This window comes from Micropterus salmoides, unplaced genomic scaffold (genome assembly GCF_014851395.1).
Source record: "Micropterus salmoides isolate LMB-PRFRI ecotype aquatic unplaced genomic scaffold, ASM1485139v1 Ms_hic_scaffold_5, whole genome shotgun sequence".
Classification (NCBI taxonomy): Eukaryota; Metazoa; Chordata; class Actinopteri; order Centrarchiformes; family Centrarchidae; genus Micropterus; species Micropterus salmoides.
In genome coordinates, this window is record NW_024044237.1 from 16,564,631 (window position 1) to 16,589,748 (window position 25,118).

Here is a 25,118-nt window from a genome sequence, read left to right on the forward strand (position 1 = left end):
CTTGAAGATTTTTGTTTATTTTGTATAATTCTCTCTCTCTCTCTCCCTATATATATATATATATATATATATATAGGGAGAGAGAGAGAGACACTTTACATATTATATATTAATTATATATATATACATTATTGTGTAAAGTGTTTCCCACATTGCTCAGCCCAGCTCACCTTGTTGCAAGTGTTGATAAGGTGCTGTCCCTGTTTTAGAGCATACATCCATTGGAAGCCCAACTATACAGTAACTCAATCTCACACAGAGCTATACATGGACAAGGTCATCTCAAAGTCTCCATTACATCTTGGCAAACAGATTATATAATTGTAAGGCAGTATCCAAAGCTTTCCTTGTACACGCTGGCAGATGATCAGTCACAGTGATCAAAGCACTAGATGTGTTTCTTTGTTTCTACTGCTTCACTCCAGCCCCCACAGAGTCAGTTATTAGAATACAATATATTATTATATAATATATTATGCTGGTACACTAACAATTCCCGAGGTCCTCATGCACTGGCAAAAACCCCCAAACATAATACACTGGGAGAGAAAAAGTGATTATATTTCTCTATTGCAGAAAACAAAAACAGGCAGCCTTAGTAAGATGAGGAGGGTGTGAGTTTCTGTTATGAGGTGCGATCCTTGCTGCTTTGCTGCCTGCTGCACCAAGCGCCAAGCAAAATTACTTTCAACCGTAGATACTGTATGCAGACAGACAGACAGAGAGACAGACAGACAGGCTCTGTTCCATTAAGGAACATGCAAACAGAAAATACAAATGAGACAGCTGAACAATTCAACCCAGAGGAAGAACAAATACAACTAATTAGATCAGGCTAGGACAAAATGCACACATATTTTTAGAGTGCAGGGGGTTCGAGTATGTACTTGTGCAGTGAAAGCAACTGGCAAACATAAAATATCTATGATCAGTCAGAGAAGTGTACTAGCTTTTGGAAGCAGGCATGTGACCCTAGCTGAGGGGAAGGGGCAATAAAAAGGGAAATTCTTCATGCTAATCAAGAAGAGCCTCTCTCTCTCTCTCTCTCTCTCTCTCTCTCTCTCTCTCTCTCTCTCTCTCTCTCTCTACACTCCATCCCGTCTGACTGAGCAGGTGGTGACGGTTATGATGCTGCTGTTGTTCTTGTTCAGGTTTGGGCACATTAAGATTCCACCGTTTCCTCCCTCCTCCTTTGTGTTACTGTCGTTTTCCTCCACCTACCCTCCCTCGCTCCCTCTCCAGGCAGCCTCTCTCTATCTCTCTGTATCTCTCTCTCTCATGTTGTGTTTTGTTTGTGAGGATTATGTGGGGAAAACTTTAGGAGTACAAAGCCACCTGTGTGGTGTCTTGGAGGTAAAACAGCGTGGCCTTGGGAGACATGGGCCGGGTCAGCCTCAGGTAGGCAGTTAGAAGGGTTGTTAAGATGCTAGAACACAAGGAGGATGTCCTGTTTCCAAGATCCTGCACATAGGCTGCTGGGACCTGTAAGCGAGAGAACTGCTGATGTGGCTAGCATCAATCAGCTTCCTGCACATCCCTACGGCCTGTGGGACTGGCTAGCTGACTGATTGACTGACTTACTGACAGATGAGCTGGTGGTGGTTGTCCGGCAGGCAAGAAAAAAATTTCCACCAAGGCCCGGGCTATTTTCTATTTTATTACTTATTTTATTTCCATTGACGCTGCAGAATGATGTTATCCATTTTGTGCACTACTACCCTCTTAGCCTGGACTTCAGATAATTTATTTTATTTTGGTAACAGAAACATCACTTGCTCTCCTCACTGATTCTTTGAAATGTGCAAGACAGATACGCTTTTTTTCTAACCATGAAAATCCTTTTTTCCCCATTTATTTGTTTTTTGTTTTTTTGTCCTCTAATGTGCACATGGCAATCATGCGTGGAGATGGCCTTAACATGTTTACATTAAACTCAATGCAATCTACACAAACATAAACTCAACATACAAAGGCATGTAGTATGCCTTTCCTACGTTCAGGCCTTACCACTCTAGTGGCATCTAGTGGTGAGGATTGTGAATGGCAACCAACAGCTCACTGTGCATTCACGTGCTCCTCGGATGGTCACATTTCCCGAGTTGTGAACTTGTTCTTCCGACTTTGGTGTGTTCATGTGCTCTTAAGTCAGAAGGCGGAATCAACATGGACGCTACAACAAAGATGTGTTGGATTAGCATTATCAGCGCAATTCAATTTCTATATCAACCAACAAAAAGTAATTGAAAACTTTCAACATATGGTCCTCTTTTAATATCTTTATATAATGTAGACTACCCCGGCAAAGTATTTATTATTTCTGGCTTCTTATATATTTGTACACTGTTCTGTATACTTCTTTATGTTCAATGTACACCTATGCCTCTTTTTGCAATAAAGATTTAAGGAGGGAAAGAAAAATCTGATTATTCTGACAACACATGAATGTACCATCAGTCACAGCTCAACCCTCCCATTCCAAGGGCACAGGAGAAGCTATGGTGGCCAACACATTCTGTTGGCTCTTGTGCTAAATTATATGTGTGGTCCACTATTTGTCCAAATTTTACTTCTCTTCTTACTTCTAATAAACCAGACAACTACTACTACTACTTCTACTAGTTTTTGTAGTCAGCATAGTGACAAAACAAAGCTCTGTAGAGCACTTTGTCCATTTGGGCTACTGTAAAAAATAGCGGCGCAACATGGTAACTTCCATATAAGGGGACCCGCAGTGTATGTAGACAGAAATTGCTCATTCTAAGGTAATAAAAACAAAAAGGAACATTATGTAGGGTCTTATTTATGGCTATTCTATTACATTTCTGTCAGTTCATAGCTTTCACGTGACATCACGTTCCAAGAGGAACGGCTCCTTGGAAGGCAAAAAAGATGTTATTTTCTGCTGCCTGCCAACTAGGAAGCAAGTGATACACTGTTACTTTGAGTTTGTTACTTTTGTGTTGCCAAAATGCCTGATAGTTGTTGTGCTATCGGATGCACTAATCGACGAAGAGACAAGCCTGGGCTACAGAATTCCGTCCGGTAAAGTAAACCTCGGCAGCAGTGTAAGGTGAGGGATTCTCCACATGGTAAACGTAAACTTCACAGTAGTCGAGCACTGGTAGGGACATGGCATTTGTTAACAGCAGAAATATGGCAGCGGGTGCTGAATATGGATCGTGCTCAACACTGTCCATACCTTTCAATTCAATTCTATTCAATGTAGCTTTATTGGCATGAATGTAAAACAACAATATTGCCAAAGCTACAAATAAATTACAAAAGAACAATTCATTTTATACAGTTCATTAAATAGAGTAAATAAAAAAGTAAAAGTGTGTGTTTGTGTTTTTTCGCCCTTTCTTTTTTTTGAGTTGAGAGGTGATCCAAATAATAGCTTTTGCTGCATTTTTACAGGAGTCCGGTGTGAACACCCATCCTGGTCTGTTGTTCTGCCCTCCCCATAACTGCGCATGTCACACAACTGAAAACTATGAACAGATCCTGCTGAATACTGCAGACTGAACCTTTAAACATAAAGTCTGGAATATAACAGTGACATCACAGAAACCCACATTCCATTACGACATCACAAACACAGTGTGTTCCATCCCCACTACTATAACATTCCATCATGTGATGGATATAACCTGCTGTGATTGTGACATCACACATCACTCGGAGGTGTTTTCCTTTAATCATCGGGGTTCCACTGCTCTATTAATTTGCATGAACCCTGTTATTTTGACCACTCAAACAAACCATGTGCTCTGAGGCAGCACTGAGTGAATGACAGAGAGCGAGAGGAAAAGAAGTCATGGGGGCTGGTTAAGTGCACTGAGTGAGCGGCAGTAATCACAGCTCTGGTAAAAGCACTCCTTTGCTCTGTATAGTGTTCCTCAAAATGGGTCTGCTCTCTGTCTGACTCTCTCCCTCTATTTTCTCTCTGTCTGATAATAGCTCTAGATTGAGTAATTGTGTGTTTGAGTGGAGCTACACTGCAGGGTGGAACCTGCAATCAGATATCGAGAACACGTTTCTCTCTCTCTCTCGTTCTCTGTCTCTCCATTCATACCATGCCTTAGCAGTCTGGCCTCTCCACACCCCGCTCTCCCTCGAGCCATGCGGTTCCTGCAGGCACTCCTCAACCATCACCCCTCCACTTTTTTTTTTCACACACAGTTTACTCTGCACAGCCAGTGAGGGCTGGGGTCAATAACAGCTGTGCGCTGTGCTATAATTGATGTCATCATTTCAATTTGAGCTGATTACAGTTGAGAGCTGCTTATCGTGTGACCCAGGGTGGAATAACACACTGTAGGGCCCAGTGAGCTGCCACGCCTGACCAAGCTTAACTGCCGGGCTGGCTGGATGGATGGATGAGTCGGCTCAGCCCAGGGCTGGCTTCTCTATTGACTCTTAATGTGGAGGTAATAACTGAGCGTATTCCAGGGGCATGGCTGGCACAAGTGTCCATGTCGTTGGCATTTAGTGTAGATCTGAGGCTATTATTGTGATGGGCCTGCCCCTCTGTCAACACGCTCTCTCATGATTAAGCCCTCTGCTGGCACCGATTGTGGTGTGTGTTTAGTGGCTTTGTTATGTTAAGTAACTTTACAACCTTCCTCATTTTAATCATATCACAATCACAACATCATCACCATGTTAAGTATTGTAAGTGCTGTAACCCTGAAGATCATTTTAATAGAATTTGCAAAGAATGGGCCATCTCCAAGCCCCGCCCACAGAAAAGAAATAAATAAAACACCTGTCAATGCTTTGGCATTTCTCCTGCCTTGAGTATTTTCAATGAAAGCACCAAAATAACACTGCTGCCTTTCAGCATTCCTGCTGTGCACTAATAACACACATCAACAGACTGAAGCACACAGCCTACATAAATATGGCATATCAGAATATACAAAGGGCAACACCTGCACAGGATCAGTACTAATTATCTGCCAACAAATGAGGATGCCCATAGTGTACACATTTCATACATAAAATTCTAGTTGGTAAAATCTTCATCTAGCTTTTTGGCTCTAAACTTGCAAAGACAGCGGGCAATACCTTTAACCCTCAACACCACAGGTCTGATAAACACTTGGGAGCAGAGCTGCTGCTAAAAACAGACAGACTGCTCACTAAAGGAACACTGTCTCTCTGTGTCTCTTTCCTTTTTTTTTTGCCAGAACTCTGTATCTGTGGGTGTTGGGGAGCAAAAAGCTGTCTGCCACGTTCTTTTTATTTCCGTTTCTCTGTCATTTCCCTGACTCTTTTAATACAATCATTAGGAGAGCTCTACTGCTTGCTGTTACCACTGCTGGACAAGAAACACGAGACCGAGAGAGCAAGAGAAAAGAGGGAGAGAAGCAAGGGGTGGAGACAAATAAAGAGAAATGTGCGCACAGGTTTTTTTTTCATGTAGCGAGGTAAAGACGACTCAGGGGAACTTTGCTTTTTCACTGCTGTCTGTCACCGCCCTGAGTCTGAGCCAATGTCTGACCAAACTGTAGGTATGATCAGGTATGTCGGAGCCCATGATTCCTACTTCAGCAAAGGTGTGCAGTATGTTTATTGCATGGATGTGCCAAGGTGTGCAGTGCACATCACAGCTGTGGCAACATGTGTCTTTTCATCCAGGTGTGTATCTACCTGAATATTAGGAGTAAACCCCACGATGACAGGCAACACACTTCCTCTGTTAAAAACTCTCAGACATGAAGATCACTCACCCAGCTGGATCTCACATCTGGCCTGCGTGCACACCTATCGGCTCCATACACCTGTGTGGCCCTCTGTTCCCACGGTAACCTGATGCTGCCCTACCATTTGTCACAACTCACTGATTATCTCAGGTGCTGTGACAACATGTGGAAGGCTGGAAACCTCTCACTTCAGATAGCTATCTGGATGTGCAGCACTACAATGAGAGTACATGTTTATGTGTCATCTGATTTGCTTCGCAATATGGCTGTACATATATCTGTGTCTGTTTATGGCTTGGAGAGTATATCTTGGTGGAGGATGAGAACACTTAAGACTTTTAGTAACTTCTTCTAGTCATACATTTCCCAGTTTCTCGTTTTTAAACTTTTGCTGGGTCACATTGGTGCATGCTGAGCATTCAAAGTTTAGAAATGGTCACATATCATACTAATCACAATCAGCAGAATCTGTTTCTGTCTGTTTTTTCGGCTACTTGAAGGACAAGACCCCTACGCCATGATGACTGGGTGAGGAAGGCGCCTACTAGTGTGCTTAGAGAACATGCTCTTACTGTGATCTGGTTAAAAGGGGCTCATAAACAGTAGAAGGCAAGAAGAAAAAAAGGTCAAATAGACAAGTTCCACTGTTTTGATATGATGAAAAATAAACAGTGCATTACTTTTGATGGAAAAATGAAATTTCAAAAAATTTGTAACCCTTGAGCTCCCATCACTATGACTCTCTGTCTCTACAAGAAAGAGGAAAAGCAGGAGCTCTGCTAACTCACATTCCTCATAAGATCCCAAAAAGACACACACACATGAATGCACCTGGCCTCACCTGACACGTTCACATGGAACCCAAGTTCAGGAACCAAGATCCCGGCAGGTTACCGGCACTGTTATCATGAGTATACCAAAAAGCTATTTTCACAGCAGACATTTTGATGTGTCATAGGCAGCGTGCACAAAAACAGGACCCTGAAACCTAAGGAACTAAATGGGATTCAGCCACCGTTACTTACATTTTTTTTTTTACACCTGTGCTGTGACATGTCTTGTCATTCTTAGTCAGTGACAATTTCAAAGCCACAAGGAAATGTACACAAAAACACTGAACACACCGACATCTGTGCATGAAGTGGAAACCTCTTAAGCTTCTGAGTTTTTGTTTTGTTTGATTCATGCAGTCCCCCATTCTGCCCTCTGCGTGTGCACACACACACACACACACATACACAAACACAGAATCACCGTCTCAGCTACAGTTTAATTTCATTTTGCACTGCACCAATCTAGGACTACAAACACACACACAAACACACAACGCACTTCATAGCTCTCATACTGTATAGTGTGCTGCCTCCTCTCAACCATCCAGAGAACTAACCAGCTGATCACAGCTTCTGTTCACAGAAATCCAATTCTCTCCAAAGGTCATTTGTCCATTCATAGATTTTCATTTTTCCCTGTGCTCTCCCATCCTCTCTTATTTATTCTGGTCATTTGCTACTTCTTGAAATCTATACCCTTTGCCCTCTTCATCTTCCCTCCTCTGCCTCTTTATTATTAGTTGTATGTGTTTTGGTTTGAACCCTATCTGCCCCTGTCTTGGCTCTCTTCCCCCTTCCCCTCATCACACTCCCTGGATCACAGCCAGTAAGAGGTTCTTGGCTGTGAATAGCAACACAGGGCAGAGAAGGCTCTAACCAGGTGTCTGGGTCACTGAGGAAGTGGGCACAGCAGGGCAGAGCTGGGCTACGTGGCTCTGCCGAGTTTAAAAAGGCAGACACGGGCATTGCTTAGGTAGCCTGACAGAGCTTGGCTGTATTCCTTGGCATGCCTGAGTAGGTTGTAAGAATTGATTAGTAATGACATGAGTTGTTCAGGGGCGAGAAGAAACAAATTAAATACAAGTGGACAGCACTAATGTGATTATTTAAAAGGGTTTTTTTGTTATCACAAGTTGGGTTAACTACTACAGCACTGACCTCAGTAACATTCTTACTTCACTTATTTCTAGAAACATGATTTTAAGGGGTTCACATTTTAAATACATACTCACAAGACCATATGTAGGCTATGTTGGAACAGTTTTTGGTTGTGGTGATCATTCTTTCTGTCCATACTAGGGATGGGCATTTTAAGCAGACATACTATGGACCTATTTGACCAGTCTCAAGATAAGGTCCACTCCATTCAGCTGATGAAGGATGGTAGAAACACGTTGTGGTGGCATTAATACTGTAAGCTGTCTTTACTGTACTCAGCCTTAACACTATTTAGGCTGCAAACTGAGCGTCTCACAGCGCTGTAGCCAAACTGAACGTGCCATACACACGTTTCACTGATGCCTTGTAGTGACACGTTACCTTGCCTTAAAGTATTCTTCTTTTTTTTATATAATTTAGTCATTAATTTTGAAAATTACGACCCATCCCTAGTCAATACTGGCTCTGAAGAGATCCCTTTCTAATGCAACTCTGATGTTAATAATGGGGACAAATTCCTTATTCTGTGCAAAAATGTATTATTATTAAGTTTAACTGAAGTTGGTATGAGACTTCAGCAGTCTCAGTTAAACAAATAAAGTGAATATTTTCATCCGTAAGTTACATTCCATTTAGTATGGAATTTGTTTCTTCTGGCAATGTTTTGTTGCTGAGCTGCGGTGGAGAGTAAAATAAAGAGAAAATTCTGCAGTAAAAAGACCATAACTTTGGAAGATAACCACTCTGATTGCTCAAGTCCCATATTAGCTTTACTGCACTTAAAGCTGTTTTTGTTTTGTTTTTTTTACAAAAAAAGTTAGGTTTACATTTGGTCTTTTCAGCAAAATGCATTGTGTGCATTCTTAAGGGCCTGTCAAATGTGTTTGTAAACATTTGTAAAGCTGGTTATTTAAATCATTATTATACTCGTGTGCATGCATGTCCATCCATGTGCGTGTGCAACATTGCTTCATAGTTCTACTAGTGACCAAAAACTCTAGAGGATGCCTTTAAGAATGCATTTCTGCAGATAAAGAGCCCCATCTCTTAAACTGCAATCACATTAGGAAGGGATCTCTTTGCGGCCAAAGTCGACAGGAGGAATGATTACAGCAAACAAAAAGTATTTCAATGTACACACAGGCATGTGAGTATTACTTTACATAACACAGAGTCGAAAACATGTGAACATATCCTTAAAAATCCCGACATACCTGGTGGTGCAGTCAGCCACTCAACAAACTAGTGACTGATGCTAAATTCTCATTGGTTGTCTGTAACCATATACTTTGACAGTAACCTTTCCTAGAAATTAGCAGTAGGCCCTGGAATGACAGGCCAGAGAAGCAGCAGCAGTGAGTTGCTGCTGGCTGGTGTCAGGCTAAGTGGGCATGTCAGGCCTGTGCTGTCCTGGCTCCCTGCCTGCTCTCTCAGCGGCTTGCTCAGTCCCCTGTGTCCTCAACTCTAAACGGATCCAGTCGCTGATACTCAGCTCCAGTGGTGGGCTGATCTGGCTGACTATGAATACTTTTCCTAATGAGGGGAACTCCTCCCCCCAATCTCATCATTCCCTGTACACATCCTTTTTGCCCATTTTTGCTCCTATTTACTTTCATTTTTTCCTCTGCCCCATGGCTTATCTCTCGCACTTGTCCCTTCCACCTCTTCCTCGGGCACTGCTCTCCATCTTTCTGCATCCTCTCATCTCAGCGGTTCCTGTGCACATTCTTCACACTGTCTAAATCTCACTTCTCTCCCTTGCCGACAGCCATCCACCGACTGTTTGCCATCTCTTTTCCTTTTTATCTCTATTCACCGTCAGCTCTATTAAAAGCATCTACAATTCAGGCTCTTTGAGCAACTGTTGTGCAACCAAAACATTATATGGTGGCGCTTTCAATTCAAATGCTGTCGTAGGGTCAGCTATTTGTCTGGTACTTCTGTGTCTATGTGTAGTGAGCAGTGCAAGCCTACTAAATGTTTATGCATTTAGCTGGCATTGTGCTGAGATAAATACTGAGGTTGTCTGTGAAACATCAGTGTATTCCTTTAATAATCCCTCCCCCCTTTAACATGAGTGAACTAAAATGGGCAGAGGACATAGGGATGAAAACATGACTCAGGTATTTCTCATGGCAGGCCTGATGGAACAACCAGTTTAGAGGACATACGGCTGAACAACAGTATAAATCATAAGTTTGACCCCATGACAGCTTCTAAGCTATGGGGTCAACCCAAAGCGTTTCACCAGGGACAGTGACATGGTCAAGTGGCAAAAATCTCTTGCTTTTGCTATTTTCTCTTACATAGATTTTTAAAAAGAGACTTCCCCTACAAACTCAAGACATGCATCATCTACACTCTTGCGCCCCTTCACGTCATTCTGTCCACAGACACCCTGACAGCGTGCTCAGGGAACAATACAGCAGTCAGAAAGATGAGAGCACAACACAGGTAATAAAGATTGTCCACTCACCAGGCCATCGCAGTTGCTGATAGCCACAGTGGCTCCTGGTGTATCTGTGATGTCACCCACGTATAAGCATTCATCGTGCAGTGGCTCGGCGTGCCGAGTGCTGTCATTGTCATCACGCCACTCAATCTTGGCTCCGGGGGCCACCAGCCTGGCATTGTGATGCAGGCGCAGGTGAAACTCCCGGCCAAAGATGGTGACGTTGTAGTAAAGCCTTTCCCGAGGGGCCACAGGCTCTGCTCTTGGTTCTTCCCACTCATCATTGCCTACTCCTACCTCCCTCCTCCGGCGCCTACGGGACTGCCCTCCTGCCATGTGGCCAGCCGAGACGGCGTGTGACAGGAAGCGGCCCTCTGCGTCCACACTGATCGGTCTCACCAGTCCATACTCCCCCAGGACATGCTGCAGGGAGCCTGGGAACAGGATGGTTCAAGAAAGGAGGAGGTGGTGACGGGTGAGAGGAAGAGGAGATGATGAGGCAGGGGCAGGTGAGAGAGGGAAAGGTTGTAATTTAGTCAGTAACGTGAAAAAGGGTAGGAATGAAGAACATGAGAGGAGAATGTGTCATAGGAAAAGAATGGGGGATAAACAATGGAGAAAATGGGGAGTCATGGGTGGAGGGTGAATAGGAGGACGAAAAAAAAGACGTGGGAGGAAAAATAGGGGATTAGAAAAATGTCAAGCATGGCATGGAATTATTTATTCCTTATTCTGTGTAAGGAACACAATGTTAACCAAAATGAAATAAAAGCAGAATCCTACTACACACACACACACACACACAGCCCCACCCATGAACCCAGAGGCCACCCCATGCTCAGCCATGCGTGTTTGGAAATGGCAGCCTCAGCAGTGCTGCGCTCCTGACAATTTCTGCGCCCCTCCACCGTCAATAGGAAAGTCAGCACAAGATCAAGGTGCTAATTGCACCATTGGCTTTCTCGAGCTGTTGTCTCACTGTCAGGCTGCTTGATATGAGAAAAAAGGATTTCTATAAGCTCGACACCGACCAAAAAAAACCCTGATCTTCCAACTTAAATTATAAAAGTGCTTTAAATTAAAATGATGCACACTGGAATGCATTTTGCTATAAGTGATCCTATCATCATCATTAATAATCATTACACATGTTAATCACTGCACTCTGAGCAAAGGATACACGTTTTGAATTGACAGCTAACATTTCTCTTGTGACAGTGACAACACAGACGGCGACCTGAGAGATGCTCCCCGCGCCCACACACACACACACACACACACACACTGAGCCAAGGCCACTTTGTGGTGTCAGTGCCATCATGGGACAGTTGTGCTATCGCTATGTGGTGCTCTTGGTATTATTATTATTATTGTTGTTGTTGTTGTTGTTGTTGTTATTATTTAGTGATCCATCTGTCATGTCTAATTTATAAAGTTTGCTCACTGGTAAAACCTAATACACATGGTTTATATTTCTTCAGCCCCCGTGTTAGAGGAATGATTTGATAATAGTGTGATCAATAGGCTGACATCCGACTCCAGCGTCCTGTGACAGATCGATAGATGCGACAGCGGCCGAATCAGATAATGTTAGGCTACTTCCCTGCAAAAATCCGACAGTAAACCGGTGCGTATGATGTCCCTTTACACCCCTGATAACATTATCCCCTGGATGGGAGAAAGCAAATCATAACACTACTTGCACCGCTGAGGGACCTCCGGAAAGACCCTGCAAACACCACAGCAGGACACAGAAGTTGCATATGCGTCCTGCAATGTTGTTTGCAAAAACTACAAAAGCGTGCCAAAAACGAAACACAAGCGGGAGAAACCGGACAGTGTTTTGCCGTTACGCTGAGCTCCAGACTTCCAGTGAGCGCATGAAGCGCCCCGTGAAGCCCTGCTGATAAGAGATCAGCAGATACGTAGAATAACATAAACACTGACCACGCTTAACTGTACTGTACATACCAACGCTACTGGCGATGTAGAGGCCGCTGGTGTGCAGCAGAAAGGCCGGTAGAATAATTAGGACAGTAAATCCAGGCGAGAGACCCATGGCAGCTCCGAACTGCGCAGGTGAGAGAGTGGGACTCCGGGCTCCAGTGTGGTGAAGTTCCCCGCCTGGCGCTACCAGCCACGCCACGACAGCAACAGCACAGCAGCCCGCAACTAGACTGCCAAGTGCACCGGGAGAGACGGAGCTCTCCTCCTCTCTCTCTCTCTCTCTCTCTCTCTCTCTCTCTCTCCCACTCACTCAACTCTAATCTGTCTCTCTTTCTCTCAACTCCTGTCTCGCACTGTGCGTGCTCCCCCCCTCCCCACTCTTTGACAACTCACAGACTCCACACACACACACACACACGCACACACCGGGCGCCCACACACTCCCCGTGTGTCTTCGCCAGGAGAGATGAGAGGATATATCTGAGAGCGCGCTGGCCGTGCTGACTGACTGACTGACTGACAGCTCGCACGCATCGACAAGAAATGGATTGAAATCAACGAGCTGGCCGCTTTAACACACCTCGTGTGTTTGTGTGTGTGTGGCGCGCTCAAAAGTGATCTTTGCAACTTGGACGCTCTTTCTGGTGTCAATACTACCGTTGAACTATCACCCCGCCGGTCCCTGATATGCTGCAAGCCCTGCATAAACTTTGAATATCCCGACAAGCGTCCTGGGTTGGGTGAGCAGCATCGCCCCGTGTGGCTCAATGGCGGAAACGCACCCAGTTTTGCAGGGCCCAAGGGTCTAATTTACAGTCAGAAAAAAAGAGAGGTCTTACTAGCCCTAACCTGCATTGCCCTCATTTAGCACATCATTTACCCCTCTTGACCACTAATCTTATATTGTTGTAAACACTGATGAGCAGCATAAGGCCAACAACTGAAGTGAACAATAAACTATTATAATTTCAGAAATGGTTTTACTTTACTTTTCTTTTCTTTTTAAAATAATACAACAGGGTAATAATGGGGACAAAGTAAAATAATAATAAAACAACTGACAAATGACTATCTTTGAAGTGATACCAAAATCAGGTATTAAGGTGAATCTGTCCAGTCCCAATTAGCAGTGTGTCAACTTCAAAAAAGCTCTGACTTTATTTATAGTCTTTGGTTTCTGTTGATTTTCTCTTTTGTACCCAGATTTTCAAGGCAACACAAAGCAATAAAAGAGCTCCAGTAGCAAAATAGTGCCTCTTTTGAACTGGCATCAAAAACTGCAAAAGATGCAGCAGAGCAGCATAAAATAATCACAAAATGAGAAACAATGACAAACTGACAGCTGTCCTATGACATTATAATGAGTGGTGATGGAACAGTGGTTAAACTCTGTCAAAATACAAATGAGATGCGATGCTGGGCAAGTTTTAATTCCTTTTAATTCCTATTTGTCAAAATAAGTCCTAAAAATCTTAGTGATAGCTGTCCAGAATATAGGGGTGCAACCATGCTAACAATCATTTTTTATTGTAGTTCAATATGTTGATTATTTCCTTTGATTAATCAATGAATCGTTTAGATTAACATTGAAAAATAATGATAATAGTGGAAAAACCACTGCCACAAGTTCCGAGAGCCCAAGGTAAAATTTTCAAATAGGTTTGACCAAAACACAAAAAAATATTCCATTTACAATCAAATAGGAGATAAGAGAGAAGAGGAGCAAATCCTCATGTTTTAGAGACTTAGAACAGCTAATACTTGATGTGTCCTTAATAAATTATTATCAAAACTGTAAACAATAATTTTTGTGTTGATTGACTAATTAATTATTTGATCAAATGCTTCAGCGGAAGTCAATTTGTAACACTATTTAAAGCTGATGTGTCTTTGCACATAGAGTAAGTAATAGAAAAGTAATTTTAGGAGACTGTCTTTCAACAACCTATCTGCTCTTGTAGTCAAAGGAAATGAGCAGAGGTCAAGTGATGAAAACCTTATTATGGGATAAGGTAATGTTTCTTCTTAGTTGGCTTAGCGTAGTGTAGCTTGCTTGCAACCTGAACAGTGACTATAGCAAATAGTATAGAATCAACGTCCCAGTGGTTATAATGACTTAAAAGATAATATGAGCTTAGACAGTGGAGATACCCTTGGGATATCTCTTTGGTGTTGACGTTGCCCTGAAATTAACTTCTACTCTCTAATCCATCTTGACATTTAACAAAATGCTGAACACAAAGTTGATCTTTGGGGGGGCTAATTCCATTTATGAAATTAGAATCTTCAATCAAAACATGTTTTATGCAAGGTGTCCTGTTTTTCCACTTTTCCTTAGTGTTTTTGTTTTCTCAGAAAAGTTCCGAATTTCGGAAAGGTTCAGAAGAGCCAGTACTGCCTGAAAAACTGTGGGTTTTGCAATGATAGTACTCATTCTGAGTATGTTGGCATGCTCACATTAGCATTAAGCTCATAGCAATACTGTGCATACAGCCTCACAGAGCTGCTAGTGTGACTGCAACCATGTTTTCCACCACTAATGACCCAATAAATGTCACATCTTCACATTTGCATGTTTTGTAGAGAAGTATCGTTTGAGTGAGAGCTTGTTTTGGTTTTTCTGGTTTTAGTAAATATTGCAGCAAGCAATAAATACAAAGTACGACTTAAAATCATCTTTTCAGAAACATATGATTGTGACGTGTACACTATTGGTTCACCTTGTGGTGCCAACACTGATTCTAATTTTCTAATATTTTGTGATGGCCATGCCCCTTAATTAGGAGTGGTTTCACAAACTACACAATAAAGTGAAACTCCAGGGATTCCTCAATTGCCACATCATCACTGAACTTTTACAGGACGCTCTGGAAAGCAGACTGAATAAATTTCCACCTCCGTCTCTTGAATCATCCAGTATTTTACTACGCACTATTCAGGACTTGTATGCCAGCAACGTAGTAGGAGTGAAGCTGTTCTGAAGGCAACCTTCTAATTTCTTTCAGCTTAGATCAGTTTATTCTTTCTAACATAACTTATACAGTTATGGAATGTAAACTCAGTCGACCAAATCTCCTGCAAAGTAATTGTTGCATTTGCAACAATTTTAGCATCACCAAAATGCATTTAGTTTGTGATTTTGTTTTTCTTCAATATACCAGACAGTGTGTTGATCTTGTAGGTATCTGCAAACGGTTCATAGCCAATGATTTTTTCTTAAATATTTGAGGTTGGACAAATAAAACTGCTTCATAAAGGTTGAAAAAGACTGAGGTCATTACAAAGGTGGTAGGTGTTCACGACTAGTTTGAGACATGACATGAACCTGGTGTTGAAGGCAAATTCGTTCTCATCCTTTACTCTGACCTCCACAACTTCACTTTTAACTGCAATCTATCTATGAACATCACACTACTTCTTGCATAGACACTGAACATAAATCAGAGTGGGTTTACTGTCCACCACATCTGCCTAGGCTAAGACGAGTCCACTTTTCAAACCTGCAACATGTAACTAGCAAGAAAAAATAATATTTTAAATAGACAAATGTCCGCCTTTACAAATCCTGTAAATATCATGTTTCATCCTCCCTCTACTGTTAAAGCTGTGTGGATGTTTTTTTATTGTTGAACCTGGCTATAAACACATTAGTGCCAGTAGGTATTTCCATCTGCATCACAGCCTGGAGAGACACACCTGCAGAGGTTCTAGATAGGATACAAATAGGGGAAAGGACAGAGGGAAGGCAAGAGTAGGATGGAAAGTGACAAAAAATTCAGATTGAGAAGACCCAAATAGAGCATCAGGCTAGAAAAAAAATAGAGAACTAGATGTTAGACAAAGATGGAGAGACAGGCAAAACTAACCACAGGGGAGTAAAGGTCAGATCAAGAAACAGAGGGGGGAGAGAAAGAAAAAGGAGAGGTGGACATATCTGGGCCAGCACGGACACATGCACATGTAAACACGGTCCAATAATACCTGGAGGTCTCTGCTAAACAAACACAGACACAGACACTCCGCTGAGATAGACAGGGAGAGAGAGCGAGAGAGAGAGTGTCTGCGTGTGTATGTGTGTGTGTGTGTGTGTGTGTTGTATGGTGAGAGGTCATCTTTCACCAAGCATCGAGATCACACCTGGGCTCTCAGTGCATAGATCTCCATGGGGCTCTTTGGGTACGAACACACACAGACATCATTACTGATGTGCACACACACACACACACACACAAACAACTCTAAATGAAAGCCACACCCACATCCTCATCATTGCGACACATGAAAATGTCACAGTGTTCCGAAGTCTATGTACCCAGCATGCCTATCTGTGACCAGAGGACCTCCCCCCGACCTCAACATATCAACATCATCCCCATTACCACCCCTGTCGCCCCTCTCCCCTACCTCTACTCCCCACCGCCCACTACCTTCTCCCTCCCACCGCTCCTAGTCGCTTTGCTGTTGCCATGGTGATACCAAGCCCAGCACCTTGAAAAGTGCACTTGGAAGGAGCAGGGGAGAGACAGACAATAATATCCCTCTCCCAAGACAAACACACACACAAACTCTTGTGTTTGTGGGGGTTATTTTAGCTTGGTTGGGAAGGGTGTGGCTTGTGTGTGTGTGTGTGTTTTTGCAGACACGTGTTTGTGTGTTTGTCTGGGAGGTGGGTGTTCAGATGTCCGCTGCCTGTGCATGTGGAAACAGATTGTGAGTGAAGAAATAGAGCTAGCATGTCAGACGACACAAGTGGAGAAGATCTGTTGTGTTCTCAATGTGTTGCACTGTTTCAGCATTGTATGTGGTTAATATGGATTCTAATTACAAGTTATCATGCTAGCTGACGGCTACCATGCTTATCCTCCACTTCTGTGAATTACAACACTGTGTAGTGGCATTCAAGCAAATTTGTAGAAGACTGTACTATAGAACAACAACACAGAATAAAAATAAAACCCACACATGCACTTACTGTATTATTCATTTATTATAATTACCTCCAGTTGCCAACAGCGAGGGAATGTTGTGTTTCTAAGGGATGTTCTTCATAAAATGTGTTTTGAAATCAAAGATGAGCTGATTCTTGTTTGCTGTGCTGTAAGTGGTATAAGTTCTGTTGGTGTAGTCTGACTGAGCGTTATGCACCTTTTCTCACTAGCAACTTGATTATGCTGCATGTGTTAAGGGCTATACGGTGTGAGCATATGCCATATTGTGTCCTGCAGGGCCGCCATGGCCTGTCTCTCCAATGACTCCTGCTGTCCTAGCAAGGTCAGGCAGCAGGCCACCATGTGTACGCATGTATTAGCATGCCTTTTAAGTCCAAGGACAGGTGTTCCCAGTGTCTCAGAAAGGGTACATGATGAGGCATCAAAGCCCCATGACAGCACATCAGGCCAAAGCCACGAACCCAGACGCAGGTGGCTGTTGAAAGTCAATTCACATAACTCCACATGAAGGGCTATGACAGGGAATTGTAGGTGTGTGCGTGCAAAAATTAATGTGTGCACACCACAATGCATATCTAAATACAGTGGACATCATACCGGTGTACTGCGATTAGAGTTGTTAAACTGAAAGTGTAGTAGAGAGTGTAACCAGACAAACCCTCAAGTCCCACAAGAAAACGCATACTTGCATCTGAATGTATCCCTATTAAAGGACCTAAACAGTTTGTCATGCTCTCTTATGTTGCAGTTTGTCTGGGTGAAAACATTTTTAGGAGTAAAGGTAGAGGAAGAGATGCATAGGGAAAAAAGAGTGTAAACGGAAGAGAGTTGGGGGTGAATTAAACTTGAGGTGGACTTCAGCCTAGCAGTTCTGCACAAAAATTCTAGGTGAATACCGCACTATTGACCAGTTTTTATAACTAACCAACTCAAACCAACTCATTAAACACCTGGTAAAGTCCAAAACATTACTCCAATCAGACAAACATTCGTAATGTGTGTCTGCACCTTCAACAAGCATATAGATCATGAACGACTGTTTAAAGCAACAGGAGGAGGAGAAACAAAGACTGGTATTAATTTGACAGAAACAATGGATTTTATAGTAGACTATAACCAAGAGGGGAAGTATGCATTTTGTCCATGCAATAGCTGAGTCCATGAAAAATAAATGCAATGTATCATGGGGAACAATTTGTATAATTCTAGTGCAGTAAAGATGGAGAGACATACAAAGTTCTGAGAAATGGATACAGATCTGCTTCATACACTGAATTCAGTTCAGATCTATATTTTCAAATTGCATGCTTTCACTGTAAGGTTAATTGACAGATTGTGTCAATACTTTCACTTTGTTTGTTTCACATTCACTTCATTGGGTGGTGTACTGTGCAAGCCCATGGAGCTCGACCCTCGGGTCAATAGCGCCTTTACTTATTCACTGACAATGCCAATACACCGCCGTCCACGGCAGGACTACCTTCAGGTATGTGTTTATTTAGTCTGTCACACACACGCACACACGCACACACACATACATCCCTACACACACAGTACACACACACATGCCGCCTTTTGCTATTGACTGTTATGCACCATATGTTAGCTAACCTCTCAGTGGGTGCCTGTGGCCTATTTCCCTTCATGTCTTTAAATGATCTGATTGGCCCGGGTGCCCTTTCAGATTAGTGATCACCATGGATCTGGCGCATTGAAGCTTGTTTCTGCATTACCAATTTCTAACAAAGCTCTACTGAAAAAGTGTAATAAAGTGTGTTTTTACTTGGTATCATTACAATGGTATTAGATAACAGTATGCTTAGTGCACTAGAAAAATACATTCCACAAAAATTTCAAACAGCTGTTGGGGAAATACATCTGTTTTCTCTTCTAAATTCATCTATTGATCGGCAATTAATTAATATTTCTTAGACGTCTACTCTACTAAAAAGATTAGGATTAATGTTTTTATTTTTCTGGATCATTTCTGGATGCATTTAGTCTTTGGGCCAATGACCAGCGGAATATGTAAGTGAATTTTCCCAGGCTGCCTCAAGCCAAAATGGACCTGGATGATCGAGGGCAGTCGGGCCTGTAATTCCAACAGTGCCTCACATCCCACAGAGAGTCAGCCATGCCAGCAAAGGCAGATTCTGCTCTCTGACCTCTGTGGCACAGTGGCCACTGAATTTAACCTGACCACAGCAAGCTCAAGGTCCTGCCCCAGAATGAGTACTATTGTTGTACTGTAATTATCGGTGGGAAAGTATGTGTGTATGAGAGGGTTAGACAGAGAGAGAGGTGGCACATTGGAAGACAGAAAATGTCTTCTCCTCTACTACAACTGACACTTGTGAAATCTGGGAGTATTTTGTCTAATATGGGCGGTGGACCAGTGGATAGCACTGTGGCCTCACAGCAAGAAGGTCCTGCGTCTGAACCCCTTTCCTTAATACAGTAACGATAACACTTTCTCTCTCAGAATGTGTGCCAAACTTGTTTTGATGATGAAATATACTCATATACTACTTTGTTGAAACAGGCCCCTTTCAACAAATTTGATGAAAATGAGATTCTTGGGTTAAGTTTGACAAATGTCAACAGTCAATACAAAAAACATTTTTATGCAAGAGCCCTGTAGCATTCACAAGTCTATCTGCAATTTGCAAGCAACAGTCATTTGTGTAATGTGCCACTATTTCAATCTGCGTGTAAGCAGTGCTCACAAATCGCTTTTGTGTCACTGGCCCCAGATCAGTAAAACAGTTAGCATTCTTGAAAGCAAAGCGAGACAATTCTGGACAAAAAATTTCTCGTTCTCATTTAAAATCAAACTTAGGGTGGAAATAGACAAAATGCTCCCAATATTGTATTATTGTTCTCTCCATCCAGTAGTTTTTGGAATTGGCAGGTATTTATAGAACTAATGGTTGTAATAGTATAAAAAGCAAAGAGGAAAATCAATTAGTAATTTAATCAAAAGGCTGGGAGACTTTTAAGTAAACTAAAATGACAGTGTCTTTACATTGGTCCATGTGTTGACACTTGCTACGTGTTATTTCCTGTTACAGTGTCAGAAATGGACATGTGGCTAAGATTTCTATAAAGTGGACAAAGAGACTTTTAGTCACAATGCAGCTCACGAGGTGGGATAATCCGTCGGAGGCATGTCCAGCTTTCAGAAGAATGAGTGGTATGATAGCACAGCCACGTGCGTGCACACACCCACATACATACGCACATATGCATGTACTCTAGGTACATTATCAGTTCTGCAGAGTGCAACGGGGGAAGGAAGGCCTAGTAATTGAATGGAAACCTTTCTTCTCCTCTCCTGCATAGTGTGGGTTCAGGGTCAAGGCTGGCACAATCACATGTGAACCATTCAATTCTGAAGAGATTGGTGTGACATTGGTGTTATAGTGACAGAAAGACAGAAAGGGCTTTTACTGATGCAGCACTTATGTATTAGCATGAGTCTAGTATGAATGTTATCCCTGGTGTAGTGGACTCTATTAATTCTTTGCCTGTTAATCAAAATCAAATCAACATACACAATGTCAGCCAGTGATAATCGTTATATAGAAGCTGGAGTGTGAGAATTTATCACCTACTGAGGCTGTGTGGAACTTATATGATTGCAATGCAACGTGCAGTGGGAGGCGTTAGCCTATCTAAATGTATGATTTAATGAGCAGGAGTGGTGGGTGTTTTCTGTGGGTGCCCTGGGTAGCAGTTTCAGGAGGGTCACAAGTCTGAGGCCAAAGGGTAAACGAGTGAGAGTGTCAGGGTGAGCACAGGAGGCGGCTGGCTGACAAATAAGGGCATTGGTGAGGACAGAGAATGATGAATGAAGACAGACAGAGGGAAGGTGAGGACATGGCCAAGACATCTAATGGCAGAAAGAGCAAGAGAGGTGGACTGAAGAGAAAGACAACAATATAAGGATAGGAGAAGAGGAAAGACAAGACACAGTTGAGGGTTCCTGTTTAAAGTCAGCAATCATTAGTGAATTATCAGTGTAAACACATCCACACTAAGCCAACTAACTTTAAAAATTTATAATTTCTCTAATTTGGTCTTTAGTTCAAAGTAAGCCTGCATTTTTCTTACCCCAGAACAGAGCTTTTTGAAAACGGTTTCCAAAGTGGATACACGGGGCTTTGTCACAGTACGTTAAAAAAAGAATTTGCTGCCTCCCTCATTTTATAAGTCACTCAGCAGGGTTTTGTGATTAAGTTGTATTTATGTTGATTGCTTTGATTAACTTTCACCAAATGTTTATGCTCGTTCAGTTGTATGACAACACACAGAGGAAAATATGTAAATGAGAACTGATAAATTGAGGTGATCACAGACAGTAGAACTTAATAACAAGAGACTAAGCAGAGTGATTTGTGTAGACATGCAGAATCCTGCGAGAACACATATAGACGCACCTGACCAATGAATGCTTCAGCTGGTGGGTGACGAACTTCGGGTTGGGCAATGCTTGGTTTTGGATCATCTGTTTTCAACAGAAAGGTTCTCATGTCGGAACTAAACAGTACACTAAATTATGTTTCTGAAGACATTTGAGGCGAGGACTAGTTAATGCAGAATCTTTGATTCATGTTTGATCAGCACTGCCTTGTTTTACAGTTTCATCTGAGCTATATAAATAAAACTGAACTGAAGTGAATTGAATTGTGTATTGTGAGCCTGGTGCATTGCGCTGATTGGGCTCATTTGCATGAAGTTGAGGGAGAGTCATGTTTATGCTAACTCAGATATGGCGAACAACTCGGCGCTGCACATCTATCATGTACCGTATGGCCGGATCTCCTAATCTCCATGAAATATTAATAGGATCCAGAGTGTCCCCTCCTTAACTCTTTTACTGCTGACCAGGGGCCTGTACCACGAAGCAAGTTCATCATACCCAGGATACTGTTTTGTTTAAGAGGTCATATTATGCTCATTTTCAGGTCCAAAATCTTATTTAGGGGTTGTACCAGAACAGGTTTACATGGTTTAATTTTCAAAATACACCATATTTTTGTCAAACTGCAAATTGCTGCAGCTCCTCTTTTCACCCTGTGTGTTGAAGGCTTCGTTTTAGCTATGTAGTGATATTTCTTGCCTCTTCAAGATATTTGTTGGGAGTTGCACATGCGCAATTCCTAGGTAAGCACTACTAGCCAATCAGAAGCAGAGAAGGGTGGGTCGTGAAAAGCCGGTAAACACAGCTTCGGTTCAGCTGTATATGTTCCCCTTCCCAGCTTAGCAAAATGGACTGGAGCAAGAGTTTCAGAGTGGTGAGTTATTAATCTGTAACAAAACATGACCTGTTTTCAAGTTGTTCAGAGCAGAGTTTTCTGTGGGAGATGGGAACTCCCTTTTGGGTGGACTTTGGGCTTTTTCACTTTTCAAACCTGTTACATGCACAAAAAAGATATATAACTCAATAAAGTTGAGGGAAAAAGCCAAAAAGCATAATACCACCTCTTTACATTTACATTTACATTTGGCAGACACTTTTATCCAAAGCGGCTTACATTTGAGGAACAACATACAAGCATCAATAGAGCATCAACTACAGATCTACAACTGACAATACATACTAGTAAGAGCAGCAATAAATACTAGTAAGAGCTCACAGTACATATCATATCAATGGGGTAGATACCTAGGAACGGAAGTAAGAGTTAACAAAAAGTGCAATCAATACAAGATCATTGTAGGGGATAGAAGAAGACGAGAACAGGAAGTGCATGTTAGAGGTTAGGAGTTAGAGGTGTTATAAGAGGAAGTGTTCTCGGAAGAGAGAAGTTTTCAAGAGCTTCTTGAAGTTAGAGAGGGACGCCCCTGCTCTGATGGCGTGTGGTAGCTCGTTCCACCATCGTGGTGTCACAGATGAGAATAGCCGGGACTGGGATTGCTTTGTGTGAAGGGATGGCAGAGCCAGGCGGCTTTAATAATTGCCTAGTGTGAATGCATAAGGTGTAGGTGTAGGTGTAGCCTATAATATTGTAACGTGGGGGTTCGATGTTAGGTGGTTGGAACACTCTTTATGAGAAAAACAACAGGATGGAGACGGATAACTTTCTTACGCAGCACTTTACTTTTCACCTCGTCACAACAACAACACTTCCTCTTCCTCCCTCTCACATGACCGAACTAACCAATCAGGAGCTAGCAGGAGTTAGACTGAAGTAAATGCAAAGAAAACACAGAGGTAGATTCTGCTTAATATCGTAGCTGATTTACAGATTCAAATGTAATGATTTAGATACCAACTGTGATACAAATAAAAAATGCCGTGAACTGAATAAACACTGTAAATATATTTTTAGTAAATTACCTCAAAAATGTGAATTAACTTAACTTCTCTTACATTAACTCTTACATTTCTTCCTCCTCCCCGAAAAGAAACGTCCCCGTTTCACATTACATACGGAGAAGCAGCAACCGCTATTAGAAGAACAAGGCAACAGTCTTACTTTAGAACATAGTCCATCAGGTATCTGGGAGGTCTAACTTGACATCGTCTTGGGCGAGCTGAAGAACCCAAGCCTTGCCCAGGAATGGCAGAGGGGACCGTGTCAGACTGGCAAACTAGCAACTTGCCTGAGGGGGAAACAGTCCCAGAAGTAGGGGACAAGGGAGAGTGGGAGTTGGTCTGTGGCTGGCAGATTTGAGGGGTCACTGAGGGAGCACTGCGGCAGCCCAGAGTGGTACTGCCCTTGGATGCTGCAAACCGTGAAGATGTAAAGGGCAAAGCACCCGACAATGCCGTCAAGCAAGGGAGTTGAGGTTGCGAAGATGACTCACAAACAGGTGTCCTCTGTCCACAATCAGGCACAGGTGCGTTGTAAGGTCTGAGGCGGTTGTAATGGACTACCTGGGATTTGCTAGACGGATCCAGGAGGTAATGAATCCTGTAGGTCACTCCCGGAGAATCCACATCAGATCCAAGGCACTCCAATATTTCAAAGGGGCCCTTCCAGTGTGGAGCGAGTTTTTGTTTTGCTGTAGTGGGGTCATTTAACCACACAAGGTCTCCAAGCACATAGGGAGTGTGCTTGGCACTGTTGTCATACTGCCGTTTCTGACGATTGTGGGCACAGTCTCTGTTCCAGGAAGCAGCGCTGAAGGCAGACTGAAGTTTCTGGGTTAACTGTGCGACATAGTCAGAATGAGAACCTGGAGTAGATGAAGATGGTGTGTTGTTAGGCAACAGTATGTTGGCAGGCATCCTAGCTTCATGCCCATGTGTGAGGAAGAACGGAGTGAAGCCTGTAGTAGAGTGAGGGCTGGTATTGTAGGCCAAAGCAACTTGATTGAGACAGTCATCCCATTCACCTGACTGTTGAAGAAGTAACTTGGCTAACTGATCTATAAGTGTCCTATTGAACCTTTCAACCATGCCGTCACACTGAGGATGATATGGGCTGGTCCTTGTTTTCTGAATACCCAATAGTTGACACAGGTTCTTCACTAGGTCAGACTCAAACTGCCGTCCTTGATCTGTGTGCAGCATTTTTGGAATCCCATGCTCACAGATGTAGTTTTCAAACAGAAATTTTGCAACTGTCGTAGAGCGCTGGTCTGGAATGGCATAGAGGTTGACATACTTAGAAAAATAATCTTGAACAACAAGCACATACCTGTTGCCACGGCTGGTGATGGGGAGCTCAAGTATGTCTGCTGCAACCTTTTGGAATGGCTCAGTAGCAACAATAGTTTGCATTGGAGCTCTCTGATGGGGTGTGGGACTCCGTCTCGCATCACATGGGGTACACTGCTTGCACCACATCTTAATATCACGTGACATGAATGGCCAGTAACACAGTTGCTGAGCCCGTTTCAGGACTTTGTCTGCTGACAGATGACCAGTTACTGGATTCCCATGCAACAGCTGTAGGACAGTGTCTTTAAGGGCATGAGGAACAACAACCTGATAAAGTGCTGACTTAGTGTGTGGATCGAACACTTTACGACAGAGAAACCCATTATGAAAGGTAAGTCTGTGATACTCTTGCCAAAGTGCTTTTTCAACAGGCGTGCGTTTTTTCATGTACCAGTATGG

At 42.7% G+C, this 25,118-nt stretch overlaps 1 protein-coding gene across 1 annotated transcript in view; it reads right to left on the reverse strand.

Moving 5' to 3' along the window:
• The window catches only part of LOC119888589 (A disintegrin and metalloproteinase with thrombospondin motifs 2-like), a 112,655-nt gene extending 100,267 nt beyond the window's left edge, over positions 1 to 12,388 (reverse strand). The window contains 2 exon segments of the mRNA XM_038699230.1: positions 10,176 to 10,585; positions 12,123 to 12,388. Of these exon segments, the coding sequence (XP_038555158.1) occupies positions 10,176 to 10,585; positions 12,123 to 12,210 (498 nt within the window). The 5' untranslated portion in view covers positions 12,211 to 12,388.
• Between the last annotated feature and the right edge of the window lie 12,730 nt (positions 12,389 to 25,118).